General features: G+C 41.0%; 1 protein-coding gene across 2 annotated transcripts in view; it reads left to right on the top strand.

Annotated features, from left to right (window-relative positions):
* The window catches only part of LOC139756040 (uncharacterized), a 63,132-nt gene that overhangs the window by 21,196 nt on the left and 17,560 nt on the right, over positions 1-24,376 (top strand). For both annotated transcript variants that reach the window (XM_071675007.1, XM_071675006.1), the window contains exons 3-5: positions 2,973-3,176; positions 6,341-6,505; positions 17,166-17,319. In XM_071675007.1, coding sequence (XP_071531108.1) covers positions 2,973-3,176; positions 6,341-6,505; positions 17,166-17,319 — 523 coding nt within the window. The remainder of the gene's footprint in view (positions 1-2,972; positions 3,177-6,340; positions 6,506-17,165; positions 17,320-24,376) is intronic.

A 24,376-nucleotide genomic window follows, 5' to 3' on the forward strand; every position in this document is an offset into this window, starting at 1 on the left:
CCACACCCAGGTATGTAAAACACTTTACCCCTTACAAACTTCTTCATTTAAACTCACACCTCATTGAACATGTCCCTTTCCCTAGCTAAACCTAATAACCTTGCTTTTATTCACAAATGCTCTCAACTCCCTCTTATATTCACAAATGCTCTTAACTCCCTCTTTTCACACACTCTCCAATACTCAGTCACCAACTTATGCAATTTCTCATTCAAATCTTCCACTAGTAATTGGGGGGGACAATTCCTAAGCACCCTCACCCCTTACTGACTGCATACACACCCTCCTCTCCTAAGGACCCTTGTATTTACCTCCCTCGTCACCCTATCCATAAACAGATTAAACAGCTATGTTGACATCACACATCCCTGCTGCAGACCAATTTTCTCCTGGAGCCACTCGCTCTCCTCTCTTCCTACTCCTACACATGCCTTATACCCTTGATAAAAACTTCTCTCAGTAGCTTTCCTCCCTTACCATATATTTTTAAGACCTTCCACAAGGCATCACTGTCAATTGTACCAAATGGTTATCTTATATCTATAGGTGCCACATACAAATACATTTGTTTGTGTAAGTAATTCTGACACAAATTCATTAAAGCAAACTTGATAGGGTTGTGCGCAGGAGGGTGGATGTGTTGGAAATGAGATGTTTGAGGACAATATGTGGTGTGAGGTGGTTTGATCGAGTAAGTAATGTAAGGGTAAGAGAGATGTGTGGAAATAAAAAGAGCATGGTTGAGAGAGCAGAAGAGGGTGTTTTGAAATGGTTTGGGCACATGGAGAGAATGAGCGAGGAAAGATTGACCAAGAGGATATATGTATCGGAGGTGGAGGGAACGAGGAGAAGTGGGAGACCAAATTGGAGGTGGAAAGATGGAGTGAAAAAGATTTTGAGTGATCGGGGCCTGAACATGCAGGAGGGTGAAAGGCGGGCAAGGAATAGAGTGAATTGGATCGATGTGGTATACCGGGGTTGACGTGCTGTCAATGGATTGAATCAAGGCATGTGAAGCGTGTGGGGTAAACCATGGAAAGTTGTGTGGGGCCTGGATGTGGAAAGGGAGCTGTGGTTTCGGGCAATATTGCATGACAGCTATAGACTGAGTGTGAACGAATGGGGCCTTTGTTGTCTTTTCCTAGCGCTACCTCGCACACATGAGGGGGGAGGGGGATGTTATTCCCTATGTGGCAAGGTGGCGATGGGAATAAATAAAGGCAGACAGTATGAATTATGTATGTGTGTATATATGTATATGTCTGTGTGTGTATATATATGTGTACAGTGAGATGTATGGGTATGTATATTTGCGTGTGTGGACGTGTATGTATATACATGTGTATGGAGGTGGGTTGGGCCATTTCTTTCGTCTGTTTCCTTGCGCTACCTCGCAAACACGGGAGACAGCGACAAAGCAAAATAATAAAAATAATAATAATACTTAATCTATACATCCTCTACCACTCCTGAAACCACATTGTTCCTTTGCAATCTAATGCTCTGAATATGCCTTCACCCTGTCAATCACTACTTCTTCATAAAGCTTACCAGGCACACTAAATAGTTTAAATATTCACCTTTGACCCCATTCACTTATACATTGGCACTTTGCATGCATCCCATTAGTCCTCAGGCACTTCACCATGATCCGTACATTGAAAATCCCAACAAGCCAGCCAGCAGCACAGGAAATCAGGAAATCAAACTGCAACATTGTCAACTCTAGCTGCTTTACCAAATTTCATTTGATGCGAGGCCTTTATCACCTTTTCTCTTCAAACTACTTGCCGTGACTCTCTCTCTTTTTACATACCTCTCCAATCCAAACACCCTTCATCTGTTCAGAATACTCGCTCCATCTCCTTCTCACCTCATCATTACCTCTTATCAGTACCCTATTAGCCACTTTCACCCATGTTCCCTTTTGTTTTCTTGTTTATCTCATACTATTAACCTCCTTCCAAAACATCTTATTCTCTCTGAAGCTTATTAATGGGTAATATCCAGAACAGAAGGGTGTGATTTGTTGTCTTTGGAGAACTACTATGCCTTCAAAAATACCAATTTTTGCCCTCCCAGATAATGACCTATCTTTCCACACATTCCTCAGTGCTCTTAGAACCTTTGACCTCTCACCCACCCTATGGCTCACTTCCACTTCCATTGAAAATCCCAGAGTGTTGGAGTTCAAATAATTAAGGCTGAGTTGGGAGGGTGGTTGTTTAGTGCTTGCCTGGTTATTTCAGTGTGTGTGTGTGTGTGTGTGTGTGTATTGCTATTTTTTTTATAGGAATGGGGGATCTGTGAGTTGAGGTTACTGAAGTGGGAGGCACAGATAAGCTTTTTATTTCCACTTAAGGTATGGTGGTTAGTTGGTTTGTAGGAGGAGGCAGAGTTGGGTAGTTTAGAGAGTTTTAAGATTGGTATTATGTTAGCATGCTTTCAGATGATAGGGATTTTGTTGTGTAGCCAGGAGTTGTTGAGGTTATCTGTAAGTGCATGGATTGCATATGGGCTTGTAGCAGTTGCATTCTTTAAGATTAAATTTAATTGCATTGCTTGTTGAGTGAGAGTGAAGAGTAGGTGAGCACTTGTTTTTGGGTGGATTTTGTGTAGGTTTTTCATGACATTTTGTTTTGGAATGTTAGTGGCTGATTTTTGAGAAGTATGTCCTGTGCTCACCCTACAAAGATGCTAACACAGCATCAACTTTCTTCTTGACCTGTGGTTGTTCCTTGTGACGTGCCTGGCTTCCTGAGCACTGCAAGTCTCCTAGAAGGGGATCCTGGGGGAGGAAGGTAAAGATAAAGGTACACCAAAGTCTTGGCCCCAACTTTTGCTTATAATGAAGAGTCAGTTGTACAGCATTTTAGAATTGTGTATGCTAGATTACATATTCTTATGTGTTTTCCCAGAACTGTAGCATTTGCATTTTATAAGAAATTTAAACTAGTTTTTTTTATTCAAAGCTGGAAAGGAGTACAGCAGAGCATATACATGATGAGAGACAGCGGAATGTTCATATGAATCACCACCACCACCAAGCTTCAGAACACAGTCACTCAGAACTAAAATTTCAGCGACCCTCACCTCATGCCAGTCCACATTGTCTAGTTTGCAATGCTAAGCTTGGGGTATCTGCTAGAGGTGCCATGGAGGTCTTTTCAGATAAGGTGAGTTCTCTCCAGTTTTGTTTCAGTATTTGGAAGGTATCAGCTAGTGCTATTAGTACTGTCTTTTGCTCATTATTTACCTTCTTCCAAAACATCTTTTAATTCCCCGTAAAGTTTAATGATACTCTCTGATCCCAACTCTCATTTACCCTCCTTTTCAACCCCTGCACCCTCGTCTTGACCTCCTGTCGCTTTGTCTTATACATCTCCCAATCATTTGCACTCTACACACTTATCTATTACATTTGTACAAATGTAACTTGTTTTTTGGGCATTATGGGCTGGATTTGGTCATTGTGACTGTGATTTATGTACATTGTGTATCATTTGCTGATGTTGAGAATGTGTTTGCTGATTATGGATAAACTCCAGCATAGGGGGTCCTTGCAGAATGACAGGGTTATGTTCCTGGTGATCTATCGTTATTGCAGATTGTCACTGCATGAGTAATTGAAATCCTTGTCATAAAGGGTGTTATGTTCCAGGCTAAAGATTACCCCAGTCTAATTCTTATGCAGGAACGATACCCAAAGCAGCTTGATATCAATGTACCAAACTCTGTCATGTTGTAAATTAGACTCTCTGATTCAGCAGCTGTTGCCATTTTACTGGTAAATCATTCAATGATTCTTACTGAGACTGCTGGTAATGAGGAATTGAAGTAGGTGTTGGTAGAGTGGATGGGTTAGAGTGAATGGTTTGTCAAGCTTTCCAGAGTAAGTTTTTCTATTTTATTGTGTGAGATTTATGTTTGTTAATGTGTGAGGTTATTATATTACCTATTTTAACATTCTTAAGTTATGTAGATCTTACTTTTATGGTACATTAAGAATATGAAAACTTAGTGTTCCTTATAAGGTGACCATCAGTGGCTGGAATATGATAAGAATCCAGTTTTTGCTTTGATATCATTATAAAAGGCATTATAACTGAAAACCAAACAGTAGACTTAAATGTTTGTATATTCATATGCTCTTCAACTTATAATGGTATGTTCTGATAAATCCATTGTAAGTTGAAAATATTTTAAGTCAAAAGTGCATGTAACACTGTACATCAGACTTACCGAACATCATAGCTTAGCCTACCCTACCTTAAGTGTTCTTACATCACTCACATTAGCCTACAGTTGGACAAAGTCATCTAACACAGAGCCTAGTTTATGATAAAGTGTTGAATATCTCACCATTATAAAGTTGAAAAATCATAAGTCGAACCATTGTAAGTTGGGGAGCATCTGTATATATAAAAGAATATATTCCTTCAACTCTGTTTCTGTTGCACAAACATTTTTTTTTTTTTTTTTTTTGCTTTGTCGCTGTCTCCCGCGTTTGCGAGGTAGCGCAAGGAAACAGACGAAAGAAATGGCCCAACCCACCCCCATACACATGTATATACATACGTCCACACACGCAAATATACATACCTACACAGCTTTCCATGGTTTACCCCATACGCTTCTCATGCCCTGATTCAATCCACTGACAGCACGTCAACCCCGGTATACCACATCAATCCAATTCACTCTATTCCTTGCCCTCCTTTCACCCTCCTGCATGTTCAGGCCCTGATCACACAAAATCTTTTTCACTCCATCTTTCCACCTCCAATTTGGTCTCCCACTTCTCCTCGTTCCCTCCACCTCCGACACATATATCCTCTTGGTCAATCTTTCCTCACTCATTCTCTCCATGTGCCCAAACCATTTCAAAACACCCTCTTCTGCTCTCTCAACCACGCTCTTTTTATTTCCACACATCTCTCTTACCCTTACGTTACTTACTCGATCAAACCACCTCACACCACACATTGTCCTCAAACATCTCATTTCCAGCACATCCATCCTCCTGCGCACAACTCTATCCATAGCCCACGCCTCGCAACCATACAATATTGTTGGAACCACTATTCCTTCAAACATACCCATTTTTGCTTTCCGAGATAATGTTCTCGACTTCCACACATTCTTCAAGGCTCCCAGGATTTTCACCCCCTCCCCCACCCTATGATCCACTTCCGCTTCCATGGTTCCATCCGCTGCCAGATCCACTCCCAGATATCTAAAACACTTTACTTCCTCCAGTTTTTCTCCATTCAAACTTACCTCCCAATTGACTTGACCCTCAACCCTACTGTACCTAATAACCTTGCTCTTATTCACATTTACTCTTAACTTTCTTCTTTCACACACTTTACCAAACTCAGTCACCAGCTTCTGCAGTTTCTCACATGAATCAGCCACCAGCGCTGTATCATCAGCGAACAACAACTGACTCACTTCCCAAGCTCTCTCATCCACAACAGACTTCATACTTGCCCCTCTTTCCAAAACTCTCGCATTCACCTCCCTAACAACCCCATCCATAAACAAATTAAACAACCATGGAGACATCACACACCCCTGCCGCAAACCTACATTCACTGAGAACCAATCACTTTCCTCTCTTCCTACACGTACACATGCCTTACATCCTCGATAAAAACTTTTCACTGCTTCTAACAACTTGCCTCCCACACCATATATTCTTAATACCTTTCACAGAGCATCTCTATCAACTCTATCATATGCCTTCTCCAGATCCATAAATGCTACATACAAATCCATTTGCTTTTCTAAATATTTCTCACATACATTCTTCAATGCAAACACCTGATCCACACATCCTCTACCACTTCTGAAACCACACTGCTCTTCCCCAATCTGATGCTCTGTACATGCCTTCACCCTCTCAATCAATACCCTCCCATATAATTTACCAGGAATACTCAACAAACTTATACCTCTGTAATTTGAGCACTCACTCTTATCCCCTTTGCCTTTGTACAATGGCACTATGCACGCATTCTGCCAATCCTCAGGCACCTCACCATGAGTCATACATACATTAAATAAACATATTCAGAAATATTCATATGATGTGATGTCAGAATGCAGCCTAGGAAAGGGTTAAGTGCATGTGTTATCCTCATTTAGATCTATTGGGAAGTAGAAAATGAATCTTTTGTGAACTCAAAACCAGTTTTTAGTATCTCATTTGTTTGGAAGATTGAGAACTATAGAAAACAAAAAAACAAGTGTTTGTGTAAAGAATGCAAAAAGCGTTATTGTTTTGGCATGGAGAGATTTCACATTTTTATCATACTAAATGGATTTTTTTTAACAGGCAAAGACTTCACACCGTCAGCTGCAGGTTCACATTGTTCTGAGCACTATTGTCAACCAGGACCTGAATGCTCTTATTGCCCATTCGAGCATTGTGTGTAAAAAATGCTTCAAGCTTATTGATGACATAGATTCTCTAGAAGGTCAGCTTATGAACCTGAAGCAGGTGAGTAAAGTGTTCTTTTATTGTAAGTACAGTACACATAACTGTACACAGTTTTCTCTTACATTGTAACTTACATGGCAAAGGCAAAAACATACCCTAGTTGTGGCTGTCTTGGTTGAAAGGAAAAATGAAAGAGGTTGAGCTAAAGAATGAAGAAGAAATTGTTTTGAACTCTTCAGGTGTTTAGAACCCTGACTCTTGAATGTGGAATGTTTATCAATCATATGTTTTCTTCTGTACAGTTTTTCAAAACAACCCAATTCAACCCTGTAACAAACATGTTAAGTGTAACCATATCCTCCACTTTTTTCTGGAAATGCCGCATAGTCAACAAAACAAATTCTTCCTCCTAAAAGCTGAGGATATTGTGTAATTGGCTTAATTTTCATGTGGGATTCTGCCTCGTAAAAGCTGGAGATGTGTAGGTGCCATATTTTTCTTGTGGGAAGCTATTTCATATCTACTTTGGTTTTATATTCATTAGTATGGAGTACTGCTCTCACATGTGGGGAGATTCTACCTCTTCTTTATTAACCTGAGTGAAATCAAAAGCTTTTCATCTCATTAACCATACCTTTCTGTGTACTGCTGTTACTGTTCTTTCTTTTCTTGGTGGGTGTTATTTTGTACTGTCTATTTTGTCTATTTTGTATGTTGTATGATTTGTATGTTGTATGTTTTGTATGATTTGTATTTTGTATGATTGGATGTTTTGTGGGCAGAATGCCAGCAGTCCTTATATAGGTGAGGCAGAAAGAAAAAACTGCTGCCCAGGTCAAAGGAGTGGAACTTGATAACAACTGAAGTGCTGGCTCAGGACACAGCCGTCACTAACCCTCCCAATACCCAGGCACCTGGGAAGTACAGGTAATTAACCTTCTTGGTCGGTAGCTGCCTACCAACTCTTACCAACATAACAGTCAACCAATTCCGAAAGGCAACAGCCTTGTCCTGTAGGCCCAAGTCTTAGTTACCGAAATACACACAGACAGCTCATGCAAGTTGTGTTTGAAATAGGAGATAAGGCAGCAACATCATGGCAAAAGGAAAGGTAAGTTTGTACAGAGGTGATAGCTGGGGTGTTGATAATATGGAAGGCTTTTGATACCATTCTGGTTCAGGGAGAGGTGTTGGAAGATATGTGAGCAGCACTCCAAGGCTCAGATTGGGGTGTGTGGATGTAACCAAGATGAGAAAAGAGTAGAAATAGGTAGTATGTTTGAGGAAAGAAACCTGGATATTCTGGCTCTGAGTGAAAAGAAGCTGAAGAGTAAAGGGGAAGAAAGGTTAGAAAATGTTTTAGGGGTAAAGTCAGGAGTTGGTGAGAGGATAAGAGCTAAGGAAGAAGTAGTACTACTCCTGAAGCAGGAGTTGTGGGAGTGTGTGATAGAGTGTAAGAAAGTAAATTCTAGATTGATGTGGGTAAAACTGAAAGTGGGTGGTGAAAGATGGGTGATTATTGGTGCTTATGCACCTGGCCATGAGAAGAATGATCATGAGAGGCAAGTGTACTGGGTGCACTTGAATGTGTCACCAGTTTCGGTGCAAGAGACTAGGTATTAGTGATGGGTGCTTTAAATAAGAAGGTAAGTAATGTGGCAGTTGAGGATACAAATGATGTGCATAGACTGATCAGCATTATGAATGGAAGTGGTGAAGAGCTTGTGGAGTTGTATACTAGAAAAGACTGGTGATTGGGAATGTCTGGTTTGATGTGCTGTCAATGGACTGAACCAGGGCATGTGAAGCGTATGGGGTATACCATGGAAAGGTCTGTGGGGCCTGGATTTGGATAGGGAGCTGTGGATTTGATGCATTGCATATGACAGCTAGAGACTGAGTGCGAACGAATAGCCTTTTTGTCTGTATTCCTGGCACTACTGTAGAAAATGAAAATAATGGTATGTTTCCATTTTTAGATTGCATGATCCATAGGCAAGGAAACAAGTTTAAGTTTAGCATATACAGAAAACCTACCAATGTATGCTCATATATCCATTATTACTCATCCCAACATGACAGAGTTAAATTATCATCATTTCAATCTATGTTCCTTGGGGCATTACGTATTTGCAGCCCAGAGTTTATTGATGATGAGTTTGAGAAGATATATTCTATTGGATCTAAGTTAAAGTACCCTCGATCTTTCATTGATAAATCCCTTAAGTTAGCAAAGAAATCATTTCAAAGAGTTGAGCCCAAACCTCCCACTGACACCAAGAATCTTTTAGTTCTCCCTTTTAATAATGATTTCACTTTACTTCCCATGTTGCTTAAATCCTTTAATGTAAATGTTGCCTTCAGCGACAATAATACTATGAAGAATATCTTAATCAGGAATTCACCAGAAAATTCTCTTGGATGCATCTATAAAGTGCCATGTGGAAAATGTGATAAATTTTATGTTGGGCAGACTGGTAAGGATCTCTCTGTTAGACTTAAGCAACATAAATATAGTATAAGAACAGGACAAGAATCAAATGCTTTGTTTAATCATGTTAAAAACTATGATCATTGTATTGACTGGAGTAATGCCATCTCAGCTATTAACTCTATTACCATGAGAAATATTGAATCTTCTATTATTAAATACACAAAGAATTTTTTTTTTTTTTTTTTCATACGATTTGCCATTTCCCGCATTTGCGAGGTAGCGTTAAGAACAGAGGACTGGGCCTTAGAGGGAAAATGCTCACCTGGCCCCCTTCTCTGTTCCTTCTTTTGGAAAATTAAAAAAAAAAACGAGAGGGGAGGATTTCCAGCCACCCGCTCCCTCCCCTTTTAGTCGCCTTCTACGACACGCAGGGAATACGTGGGAAGTATTCTTTCTCCCCTATCCCCAGGGATAACACAAAGAATTATAATCTTAATATTAGTGATGGTCTATACAAATTAGATAACTTTATTGTTGATAAAATTTGTAAAATGATAAGTTAATGAACACTCGTATGTTTTGGACAATCTCTTGTTTACCAAATGGCGTCCTAGCTTCATCTCTTCGATGTATATCAACTGACTTATATTTCTTTCTTGTGTCTCCCCTGATGATGTGATTATTACACAAAAGTGCACTTGGGAACTTATCGTGTTTCATTTTCCCCGTGGATTCATAGAAGTTGTAGAAGGCGACTAACTTTTTAACTTTCTAAAAAATGGGAAACAGAAGGAGTCACGCGGGGAGTGCTCATCCTCCTCATAGACTCAGATTGGGGTGTCTAAATGTGTGTGGATGTAACCAAGATGTGAAAAAAGGAGAGATAGGTAGTATATTTGAGGAAAGGAACCTCTGAGTGAAACGAAGCTCAAGGGTAAATGGGAAGAGTGGTTTGGGAATGTCTTGGGAGTAAAGTCAGGGGTTAGTGAGAGGACAAGAGCAAGGGAAGGAGTAGCACTACTCCTGAAACAGGAGTGGTGGGAGTATGTGATAGAATGTAAGAAAGTAAATTCTCGATTGATATGGGTAAAACTGAAAGTTGATGGAGAGAGATGGGTGATTATTGGTGCATATGCACCTAGGCATGAGAAGAAAGATCATGAGAGGCAAGTGTTTTGGGAGCAGCTGAATGAGTGTGTTAGTGGTTTTGATGCACGAGACCGGGTTATAGTGATGGGTGATTTGAATGCAAAGGTGAGTAATGTGGCAGTTGAGGGAATAATTGGTATACATGGGGTGTTCAGTGTTGTAAATGGAAATGGTGAAGAGCTTGTAGATTTATGTGCTGAGAAAGGACTGGTGATTGGGAATACCTGGTTTAAAAAGCGAGATATACATAAGTATACGTATGTAAGTAGGAGAGATGGCCAGAGAGCGTTATTGGATTACGTGTTAATTGACAGGCGCGCGAAAGAGGGACTTTTGGATGTTAATGTGCTGAGAGGTGCAACTGGAGGGATGTCTGATCATTATCTTGTGGAGGCTAAGGTGAAGATTTGTATGGGTTTTCAGAAAAGAAGAGTGAATGTTGGGGTGAAGAGGGTGGTGAGAGTAAGTGAGCTTGGGAAGGAGACTTGTGTGAGGAAGTACCAGGAGAGACTGAGTACAGAATGGAAAATGGTGAGAACAATGGAAGTAAGGGGAGTGGGGGAGGAATGGGATGTATTTAGGGAATCAGTGATGGATTGTGCAAAAGATGCTTGTGGCATGAGAAGAGTGGGAGGTGGGTTGATTAGAAAGGATAGTGAGTGGTGGGATGAAGAAGTAAGATTATTAGTGAAAGAGAAGGGAGAGGCATTTGGAATTTTTGCAGGGAAAAAATGCAATTGAGTGGGAGATGTATAAAAGAAAGAGACAGGAGGTCAAGAGAAAGGTGCAAGAGGTGAAATAGAGGGCTAATGAGAGTTGGGGTGAGAGAGTATCATTAAATTTTAGGGAGAATAAAAAGATGTTCTGGAAGGAGGTAAATAAAGTGCGTAAGACAAGGGAGCAAATGGGAACTTCAGTGAAGGGCACTAATGGGGAGGTGATGTGAGGAGATGGAGTGAGTATTTTGAAGGTTTGTTGAATGTGTTTGATGATAGAGTGGCAGATATAGGGTGTTTTGGTCGAGGTGGTGTGCAAAGTGAGAGGGTTAGGGAAAATGATTTGGTAAACAGAGAAGAGGTAGTAAAAGCTTTGCGGAAGATGAAAGCCGGCTAGGCAGCAGGTTTGGATGGTATTGCAGATGGTATTGCAGTGGGTGACTGTATTGTTGACTGGTTGGTAAGGTTACTTAATGTATGTATGATTCATGGTGAGGTGCCTGAGGATTGGCAGAATGTGTGCATAGTGCCATTGTACAGAGGCAAAGGGGATAAGAGTGAGTGCTCAAATTACAGAGGTATAAGTTTGTTGAGTATTCCTGGTAAATTATATGGGAGGGTATTGATTGAGAGGGTGAAGGCATGTACAGAGCATCAGATTGGGGAAGAGCAGTGTGGTTTCAGAAGTGGTAGAGGATGTGTGGATCAGGTGTTTGCTTTGAAGAATGTATGTGAGAAATACTTAGAAAAGCAAATGGATTTGTATGTAGCATTTATGGATCTGGAGAAGGCATATGATAGAGTTGATCGAGATGCTCTGTGGAAGGTATTAAGAATATATGGTGTGGGAGGCAAGTTGTTAGAAGCAGTGAAAAGTTTTTATCGAGGATGTAAGGCATGTGTACGTGTAGGAAGAGAGGAAAGTGATTGGATCTCAGTGAATGTAGGTTTGCGGCAGGGGTGTGTGATGTCTCCATGGTTGTTTAATTTGTTTATGGATGGGGTTGTTAGGGAGGTGAATGCAAGAGTTTTGGAAAGAGGGGCAAGTATGAAGTCTGTTGTGGATGAGAGAGCTTGGGAAGTGAGTCAGTTGTTGTTCGCTGATGACACAGCACTGGTGGCTGATTCATGTGAGAAACTGCAGAAGCTGGTGACTGAGTTTGGTAAAGTGTGTGAAAGAAGAAAGTTAAGAGTAAATGTGAATAAGAGCAAGGTTATTAGGTACAGTAGGGTTGAGGGTCAAGTCAGTTGGGAGGTAAGTTTGAATGGAGAAAACTGGAGGAAGTAAAGTGTTTTAGATATCTGGGAGTGGATCTGGCAGCGGATGGAACCGTGGAAGCGGAAGTGAATCATAGGGTGGGGGAGGGGACGAAAATCCTGGGAGCCTTGAAGAATGTGTGGAAGTCGAGAACATTATCTCGGAAAGCAAAAATGGTTATGTTTGAAGGAATAGTGGTTCCAACAATGTTGTATGGTTGCGAGGCGTGGGCTATGGATAGAGTTGTGTGCAGGAGGATGGATGTGCTGGAAATGAGATGTTTGAGGACAATGTGTGGTGTGAGGTGGTTTGATCGAGTAAGTAACGTAAGGGTAAGAGAGATGTGTGGAAATAAAAAGAGCGTGGTTGAGAGAGCAGAAGAGGGTGTTTTGAAATGGTTTGGGCACATGGAGAGAATGAGTGAGGAAAGATTGACCAAGAGGATATATGTGTCGGAGGTGGAGGGAATGAGAAGTGGGAGACCAAATTTTAGGTGGAAAGATGGAGTGAAAAAGATTTTGTGTGATCGGGGCCTGAACATGCAGGAGGGTGAAAGGAGGGCAAGGAATAGAGTGAATTGGATCGATGTGGTATACCGGGGTTGACATGCTGTCAGTGGATTGAATCAGGGCATATGAAGCGTCTGGAGTAAACCATGGAAAGCTGTGTAGGTATGTATATTTGCGTGTGTGGACGTATGTATATACATGTGTATGGGGGGGGTTGGGCCATTTCTTTCGTCTGTTTCCTTGCGCTACCTCGCAGACGCGGGAGACAGCGACAGAGTATAAAAAAAAAAATATATATATATATATATATATGTATACGTTGAGATGTATAGGTATGTATACTTGCGTGTGTGGACGTGTATGTATATACATGTGTATGTGGGTGGGTTGGGCCATTCTTTCGTCTGTTTCCTTGCGCTACCTCACTAATGCACGAGACAGTGACAAGGCAAAATAAATTAATTAAATATAAATATATATGTCTGATCATCCCTGGGGATATGGGAGAAAGAATACTTCCTACGCATTCCTCACGTGTTATAGAAGGCGACTAAAGGGGATGGGAGCGGGGGCCTGGAAACCCTCCCCTCCTTGTATTTTAACTTTCTAAAAGGGGAAACAGAAGAAGGAGTCACGCAGGGAGTGCCCATCCTCCTCGAAGGCTCAGATTGGGGTGTCTAAATGTGTGTGGATGTAACCAAGATGAGAAAAAAGGAGAGATAGGTAGTATGTTTGAGGAAAGGAACCTGGATGTTTTGGCTCTGAGTGAAACGAAGCTCAAGGGTAAAGGGGAAGTGTGGTTTGGGAATGTCTTGGGAGTAAAGTCAGGGGTTAGTGAGAGGGCAAGAGGAAGGGAAGGATTAGCACTACTCCTGAAACAGGAGTTGTGGGAGTGTGTGATAGAATGTAAGAAAGTAAACTCTAGATTGATATGGGTAAAACTGAAAGTTGATGGAGAGAGATGGGTGATTATTGGTGCATGTGCACCTGGGCATGAGAAGAAAGATCATGAGAGGCAAGTGTCTTGGGAGCAGCTGAGTGAGTGTGTTAGTAGTTTTGATGCACGAGACCGGGTTATAGTGATGGGTGATTTGAATGCAAAGGTAAGTAATGTGGCAGTTGAGGGAATAATTGGTGTATATGGGGTGTTCAGTGTTGTAAATGGAAATGATGAAGAGCTTGTTGATTCATGTGCTGAAAAAGGACTGGTGATTGGGAATACCTGGTTTAAAAAGACAGATGTACATAAGTATACATATGTAAGTAGGAGAGATGGCCAGAGAGCATTATTGGATTATGTGTTAATTGATAGGCACACAAAAGAGAGACTTTTGGATGTTAATGTGCTGAGAGGTGCAACTGGAGGGATGTCTAATCATTATCTTGAGGCAAAGGTGAAGATTTGTAGAGGTTTTCAGAAAAGAAGAGAGAATGTTGGGTGAAAAGAGTGGTGAGAGTAAGTGAGCTTGGGAAGGAGACTTGTGTGAGGAAGTACCAGAAGAGACTGAGTACAGAATGGAGAAAGGTGAGAACAAAGGAGGTAAGGGGAGTGGGGGAGGAATGGGATGTATTTAGGGAAGCAGTGATGGCTTGTGCAAAAGATGCTTGTGACGTGAGAAGCTTGGGAGGTGGGCATATTGGAAAGGGTAGTGAGTGGTGGGATGAAGAAGTAAGATTATTAGTGAAAGAGAAGAGAGAGGCATTTGGACGATTTTTACAGGGAAATAATGCAAATGAGTGGGAGATGTATAAAAGAAAGAGGCAGGAAGTCAAGAGAAAGGTGCAAGAGGTGAAAAAGAGGGCAAATGAGAGTTGGGGTGAGAGAGTACCATTAAATTTTAGGGAGACTAAAAAGATGTTTTGGAAGGAGGTAAGTAAAGTGCATAAAACAAGGGAACAAATGGGTACTTCAGTGAAGGGGTCTAATGGGGGGGTGATAACAAGTAGTGGTGATGTGAGAAGGAGATGGAGTGAGTATTTTGAAGGTTTGTTGAATGTTTGATGACAGAGTGGCAGATATAGGGTGTTTTGGTCAAGATGTTGTGCAAAGTGAGAGGGTTAGGGAAAATGATTTGGTAAACAGAGAAGAGATAGTAAAAGCTTTGCGGAAGATGAAAGCCGGCAAGGCAGTGGGTTTGGATGGTATTGCAGTAGAATTTATTAAAAAAGGGGGTAACTGTATTGTTGACTGGTTGGTAAGGTTATTTAATGTATGTATGTCTCATGGTGAGGTGCCTGAGGATTGGCTGAATGCTTGCATATTGCCATTGTACAAAAGCAATGGGGATAAAAGTGAGTGCTCAAATTACAGAGGTATAAGTTTGTTGAGTATTCCTGGTAAATTATATGGGAGGGTATTGATTGAGAGGGTGAAGGCATGGACAGAGCATCAGATTGGGGAAGAGCAATGTGGTTTCAGAAGTGGTAATGCACCGAAACCATAGCTCCCTTTCCACATCCAGGCCCCCAGACGCTTCACATTCTCTGGTTCAATCCATTGACAGCACGTCGACCCCGGTATACCATATCGTTCCAATTAACTCTATTCCTTGTACGCCTTTCACCCCCCTGTATGTTCAGGCCCCGATCACTCAAAATCTTTTTCACTCCATCCTTCCACCTCCAATTTGGTCTCCTACTTCTCCTCGTTCCCTCCACTTCTGACACAAATATCCTTTTTGTCAGTCTTTCCTCTCTCATTCTCTCCATGTGACCAAACCATTTCAATACACTCTCTTCTGCTCTCTCAACCACACTCTTTTTATTATGACACATCTCTCTTACCCTTTCATTACTTACTCGATTAAACCACCTCACACCACATATTGTCCTCAGACATCTCATTTCCAACACATCCACCCTCCTCCGCACAACCCTATCTATAGCCCATGCCTCACAACCATATCATATTGTTGGAACTACTATTCCTTCAAACATACCCATTTTTGCTTTCCGAGATAACGTTCTTGCCTTCCACACATTCTTCAACGCTCTCAGAACCTTCGCCCCCCTCCCCTGCCCTGGGACTCACTTCTACTTCCATGGTTCCATCCGATGCCAAATTTACTCCCAGATATGTAAAGCACTTCACATCCTCCAGTTTTTTTTCCAGTCAAACTTACCTCCCAATTGACTTGTCCCTCAACCATACTGAACCTAATAACCTTGCTCTTATTCACATTTACTCTCAGCTTTCTTCTTTCACACACTTTACCAAACTCAGTCACCAACTTCTGCAGTTTCTCACCTGAATCAGCCACCAGTGCTGTATCATCAGCAAACAACAACTAACTTACTTCCCAAGCCCTCTCCTCCACAAGAGACTGCATACTTGCCCCTCTCTCCAAAACTCTTGCATTCACCTCCCTAACAACCTCATCCATAAACAAATTAAACAACCATTGATGCATCACGCACCCCTGCCACAAACCAACACTCACTGGGAACCAATCACTTTCCTCTTTTCTTATCCTGCTATATTCATTCCTTGCTCTCCTATTCCTAGCACATGCTAAATGGCTGCAGTGTCACCTGTATTTTCACTACTTTATATTTAATAGCTTCTTTGGTTTTTGACAGCTTGTATTAAAACATTCTTCCCTTTTTCTTAACCTTCCTTCTGTCTTTAAGGATAGAGCTACCCATGTTCCTAATCCTTTGCTGTAAATGTTGCAGAATGTTCACCAGAGTGCCCTAGTTTTTGGTTACTGAATTCCACTTTTCTGTAGCTGTGACCATAAAAGTTTTTGAAATTTGAGTTGTTTCCATGATTATATATCCCCCTTATGTCCTTGTTCACGTCTGCTTTTGTAACTTCATCATTTACCACATTGTCAGATTTGAGCATTAGATGATTATGTGATCATTTGGTATATTATATGCAATATATTCAATATTCATGCTAGTATGTGGATGTTGATAAGATCCAGCAATGATGGTGTATCAGTCACTCTTATACTGGTGTGTTCACTGACATGTTGATATGGGAAATATTCCTAAATACACTTAAAACGTATGTTTCTGTGACTCCCTCTCACCATGAGAACCTAACTGCCCCATCTGTCTTTTAGTAATTGAATTCCCCCATCATGCATACTGCACTGTCTATAGAAAGTGTTTTATTGCTTCCTGTATGCACATCCTTATTATTCCTCAATTATTGTTATTGTATATTTGTTCTGACCAGTACCGCTGTACATTTACCTCAACAGAAGTTAGGGGCTAACGATTTTAACCCCAGGGATGCTGGAGATTCCCTTGAAAGCTTATGAGACACTGCTCCAAAGAGAAACCATTTTTCATTCTTCAGCACATAAATTATCTTTTCATTTGTTTGCAGCTGAATTGGTTGCATACTGGAACCATATCTATTTGAGATTAGAATCTAACTTTTATTGAATTTTGGAGAAAATTAGGGCTTATTTTTTCCTTCACATTTTGGAATTGAAAGTGCGAAAGGTCTCTTAAATAGACTGTTAGATTGAATGGGTGGAAACCATGCTAACTTTCACTTTTCCTTTAGATGTGTTTATTGCTTAGTAATTTAGCATCCCATGCTGTATAAATGTCAAGTACTTTTAGGATTCATGGTCAGTTGTTTCTCCAGTTTTGTATGTGCAGCTGTAGTGATTTGTAATAAGAAAATATTTTTCAGGTGGTGACCAACAAGTATATGAGAACCTTGGCTTTAGTGAAACAAGATTCTCTTGAGGAAAGTGTTGACAGTGTGCTAGAGGAAGATTCTTTGAATCTAGAGGCTTCCACTCTTGCTAAGGATGATAAAGATTTTAAGGTGTACATGGGATCAGGTTAGTCTTATTAATACTTTTGATAATGTAGCTTATGTTGAAGGAAGAAGCTAGTTCTTTCTCATTTAATGCTTTGACACATTGTCTTGTGCCTGAGATAATGGCTTGGTTCTAAAATTATTGCAGGGTTGCATGGAAACCCTTAGAATTAAATCATTAGTAAATGTCACACTGCCATCAGTCATTGCATTGTCTTGTAACCTAGATGACGCATATATATGTTTTTCTGTGTGAGCAAGAAACACATTTTTTTCTTCTATTCTTTTCTTCCTTAATTTTCTTCTTTTCCTCTTTCTGCTCTATTTCCTCCTCCCTCCTCTCCTTATCCTCCTCCTAGTCCTTTATTTCCTCATCCTCTATTGCCTTTTCCTCCTACTTTAGTCTTTGACACAACCCTTAAGGATTAAGGGAAGATTGCCTTTGAAATGAACTTATGATTGTCGACAATGTAATGAATAAGGAAAGTGAATTTATGTTTTTCTTCCTCTGCGGTGAGCATGATGGAGATTGATTATATGGAGGAAGACATATTGCATTAGCTCATGAGCTCTCATTTCTAGCAATGAAATTGACTATCTTGAAATTGATATGTTGCTGTGCTTGAGTGATATCATAATGTCCATAGTGTTGAGGAACTTTACTGAGATTTGGGTAAGGTGATGAACAGTTTTTGAAGCAGGCAGCTTCTTTAATGATCACTTTTAGAAACACTTAAGTGGCCATTGGCTTGATGAGGATTATTTTTATCTTGAAAATAGTGAAAGAGGGCCTCATTCTTCTCTGTGAACTTCAAAGTCTCTTTGTGTGTATTATCAGTCTTTCTTGTTAGCAGAGTAAGGAAATTATGAATTTTTTTTCCAAGGAAGTGAAAGAGCTGTCACCTGCTTGCATTGGAAGAGAACCTGTCTTAGGTTACTTCTCAGATGTGAATAGATTGTATATTAGAATGTACTTCCTCATTAATTTTCTGGTGCTTTTTGTAATGTGACATGCAGCTGTTGTTTCAGTGATAGACGGGAGCATTAGGTAGAAGTAGCAAGTAGGAGCATAGGCTGAGAGCATAAGATAGAAGTAGTAGGTTGGAACATTAGACAAGAACATTAGGAACATCAGTTAGGAACCTCTGAAAACACTGCACAAGTTACCCTCTGCCAGTAGCCTGTTAAGGATGAGGTACTAAAATGCTAAAAATCAGAACTGGAATTCAACAATTATGGAGACTGTTGCTGTGGCCACCACCTTGATGGAGTTCCTAAACGGCACAGGTGTCAAAAATATAGGTAGAAAGATAGAATACAGTACCTGTGTGTGTATGTGAATATATATGTGTATATGAGTGGATGGGTCATTCTTCGTCTGTTTCCTGGCACTACCTTGCAGACGTGGGAAACAGCAGTTAAGTATGGTAAATAAAAATGAATGTAAAATAGGTATATATATTCTTTATTTTATTTTTTTTATTATACTTTGTCGCAGTCTCCTGCATGAGCGAGGTAGCGCAAGGAAACAGACGAAAGAATGGCCCAACCCTCCCACATACACATGTATATACATACACGTCCACACATGCACATATACATACCTATACATCTCAATGTATATATATATATACACACAGACATATACATACATACATATGTACATAATTCATACTGTCTGCCCTTATTCATTCCCGTCGCCACCCTGCCACACATGAAATAACAACCCCCTCCCCCCACATGTGCACAAGGTAGCACTAGGAAAAGACAACAAAGGCCACATTCGTTCACACTCAGTCTCTAGCTGTCATGTATAATGCACCGAAACCACAGCTCCCTTTCCACATCCAGACCCCACAAAACTTTCCATGGTTTACCCCAGACGCTTCACACGCCCTGGTTCAATCCATTGACAGCACGTCGACCCCAGTACACCACATCATTCCATTTCACTCTATTCCTTGCACACCTTTCACCCTCCTGCATGTTCAGGCCCCGATCACTCAAAATCTTTTTCACTCCATCTTTCCACCTCCAATTTGGTCTTCCATTTCTCCTCGTTCCCTCCACCTCTGACACATATATCCTCTTTGTCAATCTTTCCTCACTCATTCTCTCCATTTAATATGATAGGGTGAATAGAGATGCTTTGTGGAAGGTATTAAGAGTATATGTTGTGGGAGGTAAGTTGTTAGAAGCAGTGAAAAGTTTTTACCAAGGATATATGGCATGTGTATGAGTTATAAGAGAGGAAAGTGAATGGTACCCAGTAAATGTCGATTTGCGGCAGGGGTGCTTGATATCTCCATGGTTATTCAATTTGTGTATGGATAGGGTGGTTAAGGGTTTGAATGCAAGAGTTTTGGAGAGGGGCAAGTATACAGTCTGTTGTGGATGAGAGGGCTTGGGAAGTGAGTCATTTGTTGTTCGCTGATGATACAGCACTGGTGGCTGATTCGGGTGAGAAACTGCAGAAGTCAGTGACTGAGTTTGGTAAAATTTGTGAAAGAAAAATGTTGAGAGTAAATTTAAATACAAGCAAGGTTATTAGGTTCAGTAGGGTTGAGGGACAAGTAAATTGGGAGGTAAGTTTGATTGGAGAAAACTAGAGGAAGTGAAGTGTTTTAGATATCTGGGAGTGGATTTAGCAGCAGATGGAACCATGGAAGCAGAAGTGTCACAGGGTGGGAGAGGGGGCGAAGGTTTTGAGAGCATTGAAAAATGTGTGGAAGGAGAGAACGTTATCTTGGAGAGCAAAAATGGGTATGTTTGAAGGAATAGTGATTCCAACAATGTTATATGGTTGCGAGGCATGGGCTATAGTTAGGGTTGTGCGGAAGAGGGTGGATGTGTGGGAAATGAAATGTTTGAGGACAATATGTGGTGGGTGGTGATTTGTTCGAGTAAGTAATGAAAGGGTAAGAGAGATGTGTGGTAATAAAAAGAGTGTTGTTAAGAGATCAGAGGAAAGTGTGTTGAAATGGTTTGGACATATGGAGAGAATGAGTGAGGAAAGGTTGACAAAAAGGATATATATGTCAGAAGTAGAGGGAACAAGGAGAAGTGGGAGATTAAACTGGAGGTGGAAGGATAGAGTGTAAAAGATTTTGAGCAACCAGGGCCAGAACATGTAGGAATGTGAGTGAATTGGAATGATGTGGTATACTGGCACCAGTGCGCTATCAGTGGAGTGAACCAGAGCATGTGAAACGTTGGGTAAACCATGGAAAGCTCTGTGGGGCTTGGATGTCATTAGGGAGCTGAAGTCTCAGTGTATTACACAACAGCTAGAGACTGAGTGTAAACAAATGTGGCCTTTTTTTGGCTGTTTTCCAGGCACTACCTTGCTGAAGCAGGGGTTACATATACAGGAGGATTAGTAGAATGAATGTGTAAAGCCATTGTATAAGGGAAGGTATATAAATTTGAGTATTTAAACTACAGAGGTGTAAGTTTCTTGAGTGTACCTGGTAAGTTGTATGGTAGGGTAGTGATTAAGAGAGTGAAGGCATGTACAGAGCATGAGAATGGAGAGGAACAGTGTGGTTTCAGCAGTGGTAGAGAATGTGTGGATCAGGTGTTTGCTCTGAAGAATGTGATTGAGAAATATTTAGAGGAAACAGATGGATTTGTCTGTGGCATTTATGGATCTGGAGAAAGCAGATGATATGGTTGATACAGGTGCCTTGTGGAAGGTCTTAGATATATATGGTGTGGGAAGAAAGCTGATAGAAACAGTGAAAAGTTTTAATCAAGGGTGTAAGTTATGTGTATGTGTAGGAAGAGAGGAGACATGTTTCCAGGTGAAAGCTTGTCTTTGGCATAGATGTGTGATGTCACCATGCTTGTTTAATATGTTTATGGGTGGGTTGGTTGGGGAGGTAAATGTGAGTCTTGGAGATAGGGGAGAGTATGCAATCTGCAGGAGATGAGAAGGCTTGGGAAGTGCGTCAGATGTTGTTTGCTGATGATACAACACTCACAGCAGATTAAAGTGAGAAGCTGCAGAAGTTGGTGACTGAGCTTGGAAGAATGTGTGAAAGGAGAAAGTTGAAAGTAAATGTGAATAAAAGTAAGGTTATTAGGTTTAGCAGGGTTGGGGTGTGAGTTTCAATATAGAAAAATTGGTTACATGGGAGTGGCCATGGCAGCAAATGGAACCATGGACTTCGAAGTGAGTGTTAGGGTGGGTAAGAGGGCAAAGATTCTGAGGCACTGAAAAATGTTTAGAAAGGGAGATTGTTATCTGGGAGGGCAAAAATGGGTATGTTTGAAGGTTTAGTAGTCCCCCACAATATTATATGGATGCAAGGCATAGAATATAGATGAGACTGTGTGGAGGAGGGTGGGTGCATTGATAATAAAATGTTTGAGGACAATATGTGGTGTGAGGTGGTTTGATCAAGTAAGTAATGAAAGTGTAAGAGTTGTGGCAATAAAAAGAGTGTGAAGAGCTGTGCTGAAATTGTTTGGACTTATGGAGAGAATGAGTGAGGAACGGTTGACAAAGAGTATGTATATGTCAGAAGTTGAGGGAATAAGGAGAACAGGGAGTCCAAACTGGAGATGAAAGGATAGAGCGAAAAAGTTTTTGAGCAACTGGGGCCTGAATGTGCAGGAGGATGAGAGGCGTGCACGGGATAGTGTAAATTCAAACAATATGGTATACAGGGGTTGACGTAATGTACTAGACTGAACCAGAGCATGTGACCCCATATTAGATTATTGCTATTCTTCCTTCATTTCTCATGAGTGCCTTTCCTTCTTCTATGGGGCCCTTCAGCACTCAGGACGCTAGCCAAATCCACCGGGCACAACCACAGGTCATGAAGTATAGTGGTGCTGTGTTGTATGTTTATGTGGGGCGAGAGCATAGCAGTTAGAGTTCAGGGAAAAAAATGTAAGGGACAGGACAGAACCTTGAGGGACATTACTGTTGATGGATAAAATGGGAGAGGCTGATCCATCAACAACCGCAGAGATAGATTGGCCAGAGAGGAGGCTAGATATGAAGGAGCAAATTGAGGAAGGGAAGCCATAAGAGGGGAGCTTACAGATAAGACCTGATGCCACACTGTGAAAAGCCCTAGATATGTCAAGGGCAACTACATATGATTTCCCAAAATCTTTCAGGGATGATGCCCATACATTAGTAAGATAGGAAGGAATATCTTCAGTGGTTCTCGCCTCATGGAAGCCATACTGGTGATCAGAGATAAGACTGATTTTTGAGTTGTTTAAGGATATGGGAATTGAGGAGGGATTCATAGACTTTGGAAATGCTATATGTCAAAGCAATATGATGATGGTTAGGGAAGTCAGAACAGTCACCCTTCTTAGGGATGGGATGTATCAATGCATGCTTCCAAGGAGAAGGAAAAGGTGTGGTTTTTAAACAGAAACAGAACAGATAAGTTAGCACACATGCAAGTTCAGAGGCACACTCTTTCAGTACACGGGGATGGATGCCATCAGAACCATAAGCCTTGCTTATTTTCAGAGAAAGAAGTGCTTTTCAGACAGTCCAAAAAGAGATTACTGGAAGGGGGCATAGGAGCTTCAGGGGGTGAAGGAATGTTAGAGTCATCCAAGGTGGAGTTAGAGGAGAAATGGCAACCAAAGAGAGTTGCTTTGTCTATGGGAGAGATAGCTATATTACCATTAGAGCAGAAAAATGAAGGGAAGGTAGAGTGACAGAAGTTATTAGAAATGCCCTTAGCTAAAGACCAGAAAGACCTATGAGTGGATGATGAGGAGAGGTTATCACACTTCTCTTGAATGAAGGAATGCTTCACCCATTGGATAACATGCTTGCAGCATTTATGGGAAAAGCTGAATGGGAGCCAGAGGAAGGAGAGTTTTTCCAAGCCTGATAAGCCTGATCCCTTTCCTGGATTGTTTGAGGAGGTTGTCTTGGAGGAAGAGGGGATTTTGAGGAGGTTGTCTTGGAGGAAGAGGGGATAAATGCTTCCATTCCTGCAAAGATAACCTGTGCCATGAATTTGGTGGAAACAGAAGCATCACCATATAAGTGACGGTAATTTACCCAAGGAAAGTCAGAAAAGAACTTAGGTAAGTTATTCCAGTCAGCTCTCTTGAGGCACCAGTATTTACACTTAGAAGGGGCTGCTGGAGGGGGAGGTCCCATTAAAATAAATACATTTATGAGAATGTGATCAGATGAACCGATTGGGGTGAGATTGTGTATTTACAATGGGGTGGACTAGTGGTGAAAAACTAATTCAGAATATAAGGAGAGTGGTCTCATCATTCAGGAATATGGGTAGGATGGGGGATAATTATGGGAGGAATTCAACCAATCCCTATGATGAATGTTGAAATCCCCGAGATATAGGATCTTGGCTTGCAGCTGAAAGGATGTTACAGTCTCATGGCAGGAGTTTAGATACTCGAAGAAGGATGTAAGATTTGTAGAATTAGGAGAGCAATAGGTGAAACAGAGGAAAAGTGTGGAAGTAGGGAGACAGACCTTGAGTCCCATAACATCAAAGTTTAGAAACTCAAGCTCCTTAAGGCCTGCAGCAGGTGTGTTGATTTTGGAAGAAGCACATACACCACCTTTGAATTGGAATCATGAGTGGAGGTCATAGTTAGATATGATAAAGGGACTAGTGAGAACATCACTAGACAACTATTTCTCATACAGAAGTAAGATATTAGGAAAGGTACTCCACAGATGGTGTTCAAATGAGGATAGGTTACTAGAGTCCACGAATGTTGGTATGGTGAATATAAACAGAGGAAGGTCTAACAGAGAAGGAAAGGTCATGGGAGGGGCTGCTACTACTATTGCCAGAGCCCTCCCTTTAATTGGCAGTAGAGTCAAGCACACACCTGGAAATTCTTAGCACACCACAATACCGGGGACTAGGGGCCATAGATACGATGGACTCTGTTATGGTGATACTTATAAGTGTCTGAGTGGACAGGAATTGGCAAAAGTACTTATGTGAAAAAAGGTGATGATAATAAGCAAGGTTTGAGTAGGTGTATGGTGCTTGTAAGAAGATGGTAGAACTAGCCCAGTAGTCCTGTTTTGATGAATCCTGACATGGAGA

The sequence above is a fragment of the Panulirus ornatus genome, chromosome 20 (genome assembly GCF_036320965.1).
Source record: "Panulirus ornatus isolate Po-2019 chromosome 20, ASM3632096v1, whole genome shotgun sequence".
Taxonomy (NCBI): Eukaryota; Metazoa; Arthropoda; class Malacostraca; order Decapoda; family Palinuridae; genus Panulirus; species Panulirus ornatus.